The sequence below is a fragment of the Oncorhynchus gorbuscha genome, linkage group LG07 (assembly GCF_021184085.1).
Source record: "Oncorhynchus gorbuscha isolate QuinsamMale2020 ecotype Even-year linkage group LG07, OgorEven_v1.0, whole genome shotgun sequence".
NCBI lineage: Eukaryota > Metazoa > Chordata > Actinopteri > Salmoniformes > Salmonidae > Oncorhynchus > Oncorhynchus gorbuscha.
The window spans coordinates 3,444,777-3,450,706 of record NC_060179.1 but is presented as its reverse complement, the minus strand read 5'-3'; the positions used below and the strand labels follow the sequence as shown (position 1 = coordinate 3,450,706).

The window sequence follows — 5,930 nt, the reverse complement described above, 5'->3', positions numbered from 1 at the left end:
GTACAAATAAAGAAAAAGCGTCCAAATCTTTGACCGGTACAGACAGACAGACAGACAGACAGACAGACAGACAGACAGACAGACAGACAGACAGACAGACAGACAGACAGACAGACAGACAGACAGACAGACAGACAGACAGACAGACAGACAGACAGACAGACAGACAGACAGACAGACAGACAGACAGACAGACAGACAGACAGACAGACAGACAGACAGACAGACAGACAGACAGACAGACAGACAGACAGACAGACAGACAGACAGACAGACAGACAGACAGACAGACAATATCACGTCTCTTAGTCTCAGCAGCAAGCGCATCCATATTGATGCTGTTGACTCATTTACATCCAATATAACTAACGAAAGTAATGATAGCATATTAACACATTTTAATGAAACACAATCTTTAATGGATAGAGACTTAGATTTAGAATTTAGCTTGTAATGTATGATTTTAATTGAAATAAATACAATTTAGCATCTTATAGGAATTATTATTATTATGATTTATTTTTGTAATAATTTTTTCCTTCACACCTCTATACTAATGTCTTCAACAGATTGTAATGAAGTCATGGACCCATTCTGCAATCACCTTCTGATATTGTTGATGCTATGCATCAGCATCGTTGATCACCATGGTGACAGAGGGTGACCAATGAGGTGGCATAAAAGATAAAGGCCAGGACAACAGTTCCGATCAAACTCCTCCTTCTTTGAGGGGTCTCTTCCGGTCAGGATAGATGTCATGCCGTATGACAGGAACATAGAGAGACCTGGGAGATGGCGGAGTCTGTGTCACGTCTCTCATAGTGGGGCTTTCAGACAAGGACACATGAGACTTAACAGGCATGTGGGGACCTGATCCCTGGGTTTAAACTGGGTCTTTCTTCTAGAAACCACGTGGTAATGCAGGAAACATTCTGTTGTTCTTAGCAGGAGGAGCATCTTCACCAGTTCTTCAAAGGGTTCGGTCAATTAATATCTTGGCACCCAGATAGACAGGCAGACAGATAGACAGATAGACAGGCAGACAGATAGACAGATAGACAGGCAGACAGATAGACAGGCAGACAGATAGACAGGCACAGATAGACAGGCAGACAGATAGACAGGCACAGATAGACAGGCAGGCAGACAGATAGACAGGCAGACAGATAGACAGGCATACAGACAGACAGGCAGACAGATAGACAGGCAGACAGATAGACAGGCACAGATAGACAGGCAGACAGATAGACAGGCACAGATAGACAGGCAGACAGATAGACAGGCAGACAGATGGACAGGCACAGATAACAGATAATGTAATGTGCACCTGCTCTGTGTAGAGCTCAGTAACATGTAGGACCAGACTGGGTTAGGAGAGACCAGGCTGGGTTAGGAGAGACCAGGTGTAACTACCTGTAGGACCAGGCTGGGTTAAGAGAGACCAGGTGTAACTACCTGTAGGACCAGGCTGGGTTAAGAGAGACCAGGTGTAACTACCTGTAGGACCAGACTGGGTTAGGAGAGACCAGGCTGGGTTAAGAGAGACCAGGTGTAACTACCTGTAGGACCAGGCTGGGTTGAGAGAGACCAGGCTGGGTTAAGAGAGACCAGGTGTAACTACCTGTAGGACAAGTCTGGGTTAAGAGAGACCAGGTGTAACTACCTGTAGGACCAGACTGGGTTAAGAGAGACCAGGCTGGGTTAGGAGAGACCAGGTGTAACTACCTGTAGGACCAGACTGGGTTAGGAGAGACCAGGTGTAACTACCTGTAGGACCAGGCTAGGTTAAGAGAGACCAGGTGTAACTACCTTTAGGACAAGACTGGGTTAAGAGAGACCAGGTGTAACTACCTGTAGGACCAGGCTAGGTTAAGAGAGACCAGGTGTAACTACCTTTAGGACAAGACTGGGTTAGGAGAGACCAGGTGTAACTACCTGTAGGACAAGACTGGGTTAAGAGAGACCAGGCTGGGTTAGGAGAGACCAGGCTGGGTTGGGAGAGACCAGGTGTAACTAAGTGAAGGACCAGGCTAGGTTAGGAGAGACCAGGTGTAACTACCTTTAGGACAAGACTGGGTTAAGAGAGACCAGGTTGGGGTAGTAGAGACCAGGCTGGGTTAGGAGAGACCAGGCTGGGTTAGGAGAGACCAGGCTGGGTTAGGAGAGACCAGGCTGGGTATGGACCCTCTAGGCTGGGTTAGGAGGGTCCAGGCTGGGTATGGAGGGTCTAGGCTGGGTATGGAGGGTCCAGGCTGGATATGGAGGGTCCAGGCTGGGTTAGGAGGGTCCAGGCTGGGTTAGGAGGGTCCAGGCTGAGTATGGAGGGTCCAGGCTGAGTATGGAGGGTCCAGGCTGGGTATGGAGGGTCCAGGCTGGGTATGGAGGGTCCAGGCTGGGTATGGAGGGTCCAGGATGGGTATGGAGGGTCCAGGATGGGTATGGAGGGTCCAGGCTGGGTTAGGAGAGACCAGGCTGGGTATGGACCCTCTAGGCTGGGTTAGGAGAGACCAGGCTGGGTATGGAGGGTCCAGGCTGGGTTAGGAGGGTCCAGGCTGGGTTAGGAGAGACCAGGCTGGGTATGGACCCTCTAGGCTGGGTCAGGAGAGACCAGGCTGGGTATGGAGGGTCCAGGCTGGGTTAGGAGGGTCTAGGGCTTTTTAGGTGGGACTAGGCTGAGTATGGAGGGTCTAGGCTGGGTTAGGAGGGTCCAGGCTGGGTTAGGAGGGTCCAGGCTGGGTTAGTAGGGTCCAGGCAGTTTTAGGTGGGACTTGGCTGGGTATGGAGGATCCAGGCTGGGTTAGGAAGGTCCGGGCTGGGTTAGGAGGGTCCAGGCTGGGTTAGGAGTACTACTGGCCTGACACAGCAGGAGATGGTTTCATCTGGCTCCAGATACAGACTTGCATGATCCATGCCAGAGGCTCCCACACAAACACACGCACACTCAAAGCTACACACACACACGCGTGGACACGTTTTAACAACGTGTCTGTGTGTGTACCGTTTTTTTGTGTGTACGCATGTGTGTTTGAGTGATAGTGTGTGTATGTATGTATGTGTGTATGTGTGTGTGTGTGTATTATGTTTGTGTGTATGTCTGTGTGTGTGTTATATTTTTGTGTTTGTGTGTGTGTATTAGGTTTGTGTGTATGTCTGTGTGTGTATTAGGTTTGTGTGTATGTGTGTATGTGTGTATGTGTGTGTGTGTGTGTGTGTGTGTGTGTGTGTGTATTATGTGTGTGTGTGTGTGTGTGTATTATGTGTGTGTGTGTGTGTATGTGTGTATGTGTGTGTGTATTATGTTTGTGTATGTGTGTGTATGTGTGTGTGTGTATTATGTTTGTGTATGTATGTGTGTGTGTGTGTGTGTATGTGTGTATTATGGTTGTGTGTGTGTGTGTGTATTATGTGTGTGTGTGCGTGTATTATGTGTGTGTGTGTGTTATGTGAGTGTGTGCGTGTATTATGTGTGTGTGTGTGTGTGTCTATTATGTGTGTGTGTGTGTGTGTGTGTGTGTGTGTGTGTGTGTGTGTGTGTGTGTGTGTGTGTGTGTGTGTGTGTGTATTATGTGTGTGTGTGTGTGCGTGTGTATTATGTGTGTGTGCGTGTGTATTATGTGTGTGTGTGTGTGTGTGTGTGTGTGTGTGTGTGTGTGTGTGTGTGTGTGTGTGTGTGTGTGTGTGTGTGTGTGTGTGTGTGTGTGTGTGTGTGTGTGTGTGTGTGTGTGTGTATGTGTGTGTGTGTGTATATGTGTGTGTGTATGTGTGTGTGTGTGTGTGTGTGTATTATGTGTGTGTGTGTGTGTGTATTATGTTTGTGTGTATGTGTATGTGTGTATTATGTTTGTGTGTGTGTATATGTATGTGTGTATTATGTGTGTGTGTATTATGTTTGTGTGTGTGTGTATATGTGTGTGTGTATGTGTGTATTATGTGTGTGTGTATATGTATGTGTGTATTATGTGTGTGTGTGTGTTATGTGTGTATGTGTATGTGTGTGTGTGTATTATGTGTGTATGTGTGTGTGTGTGTATTATGTTTGTGTGTGTGTGTATGTGTGTGTGTATTATGTTTGTGTGTGTGTGTATGTGTGTGTGTATTATGTTTGCGTATGTGTGTGTATGTGTGTGTGTATTATGTGTGTATGTGTGTGTATGTGTGTGTGTGTATTATGTGTGTGTGTGTGTGTGTGTGTATGTGTGTGTGTATATGTTTGTGTGTGTGTATGTGTGTGTGTGTGTATTATGTGTGTGTATTATGTGTGTGTGTATATGTGTATTATGTATGTGTGTATTTGTATTATGTGTGTGTATTATGTATGTGTGTATTATGTATGTGTGTATATGTGTATTATGTGTGTGTATTATGTATGTGTGTATATGTGTATTATGTGTGTGTATTATGTATGTGTGTATATGTGTATTATGTGTGTGTGTATTATGTATGTGTGTATATGTGTATTATGTGTGTGTATTATGTATGTGTGTATATGTGTATTATGTGTGTGTATTATGTATGTGTGTATATGTGTATTATGTGTGTGTATTATGTATGTGTGTGTATGTGTATTATGTGTGTGTATTATGTATGTGTGTATATGTGTATTATGTATGTGTGTATATGTGTATTATGTATGTGTGTATATGTGTATTATGTGTGTGTGTATTATGTATGTGTGTATATGTGTATTATGTGTGTGTATTATGTATGTCTGTATATGTGTATTATGTGTGTGTATTATGTGTGTGTGTATATGTATTATGTGTGTATTATGTATGTGTGTATATGTGTATTATGTGTGTGTATTATGTATGTGTGTATATGTGTATTATGTGTGTGTATTATGTATGTGTGTATGTGTGTATTATGTGTGTGTGTATATGTGTATTATGTATGTGTGTATGTGTATTATGTGTGTGTATTATGTATGTGTGTATTATGTATGTGTGTATATGTGTATTAGGGGGAGAGAGACAGACTGATTCCCTGCTCTGTGAGGGGAGAGAGACAGACTGATTCCCTGCTCTGTGAGGGGAGAGAGACAGACTGATTCCTCTGCTGCATTAGATCCTCAGAGTCTGTGGCTCTGTCTGTGGCTCTGTCTGTAGCTGTAGCTCTGTCTGTAGCTCTGTCTGTAGCTGTGTCTCTGTCTGTAGCTCTGTCTGTAGTTGTGGCTCTGTCTGTGGCTCTGTCTGTAGCTGTGGCTCTGTCTGTAGCTCTGTCTGTAGCTGTAGCTCTGTCTGTAGCTCTGTCTGTAGCCGTGGCTCTGTCTGTAGCTCTGTCTGTAGTTGTGGCTCTGTCTGTGACTCTGTCTGTAGCTCTGTCTGTTGCTCTGTCTGTGGCCCTGTCGGTGGCTCTGTCTGTGGCTCTGTCTGTAGCTCTGTCTGTTGCTCTGTCTGTGGCTCTGTCTGTGGCTCTGTCTGTGGCTCTGTCTGTGGCTGTGGCTCTGTCTGCAGCTCTGTCTGTGGCTCTGTCTGTAGCTGTGGCTCTGTCTGTTGCTCTGTCTGTGGTTCTGTTTGTAGTTGTGGCTCTGTCTGTGGCTCTGTCTGTGGCTCTGTCTGTAGCTCTGTCTGTGGCTCTGTCTGTGGCTCTGTCTTTGGCTCTGTCTGTGGCTCTGTCTTTGGCTCTGTCTGTGGCTCTGTCTGTGGCTCTGTCTTTGGCTCTGTCTGTGGCTCTGTCTTTGGCTCTGTCTGTGGCTCTGTCTGTGGCTCTGTCTCTGGCTCTGTCTGTGGCTCTGTCTGTAGCTGTGGCTCTGTCTGTAGCTCTGTCTGTAGCTGTAGCTCTGTCTGTAGCTCTGTCTGTAGCCGTGGCTCTGTCTGTAGCTCTGTCTGTAGTTGTGGCTCTGTCTTTGGCTCTGTCTGTGGCTCTGTCTTTGGCTCTGTCTGTGGCTCTGTCTGTGGCTCTGTCTGTGGCTCTGTCTGTGGCTCTGTCTG

At 46.0% G+C, this 5,930-nt stretch overlaps 1 protein-coding gene across 1 annotated transcript in view; it reads right to left on the bottom strand.

Moving 5' to 3' along the window:
* Nucleotides 1-709: 709 nt before the first annotated feature.
* LOC124040466 (protein TsetseEP-like) overlaps nucleotides 710-5,930 on the bottom strand; it is a gene marked incomplete at its 5' end in the record, with an annotated part of 6,292 nt that continues 1,071 nt past the window's right edge. Inside the window, 3 exons of the mRNA XM_046357690.1 lie at nucleotides 710-827; nucleotides 5,413-5,458; nucleotides 5,831-5,930. The exon at nucleotides 5,831-5,930 is cut by the window's right edge and continues 416 nt beyond it. Of these exons, the coding sequence (XP_046213646.1) occupies nucleotides 710-827; nucleotides 5,413-5,458; nucleotides 5,831-5,930 (264 nt within the window). The remainder of the gene's footprint in view (nucleotides 828-5,412; nucleotides 5,459-5,830) is intronic.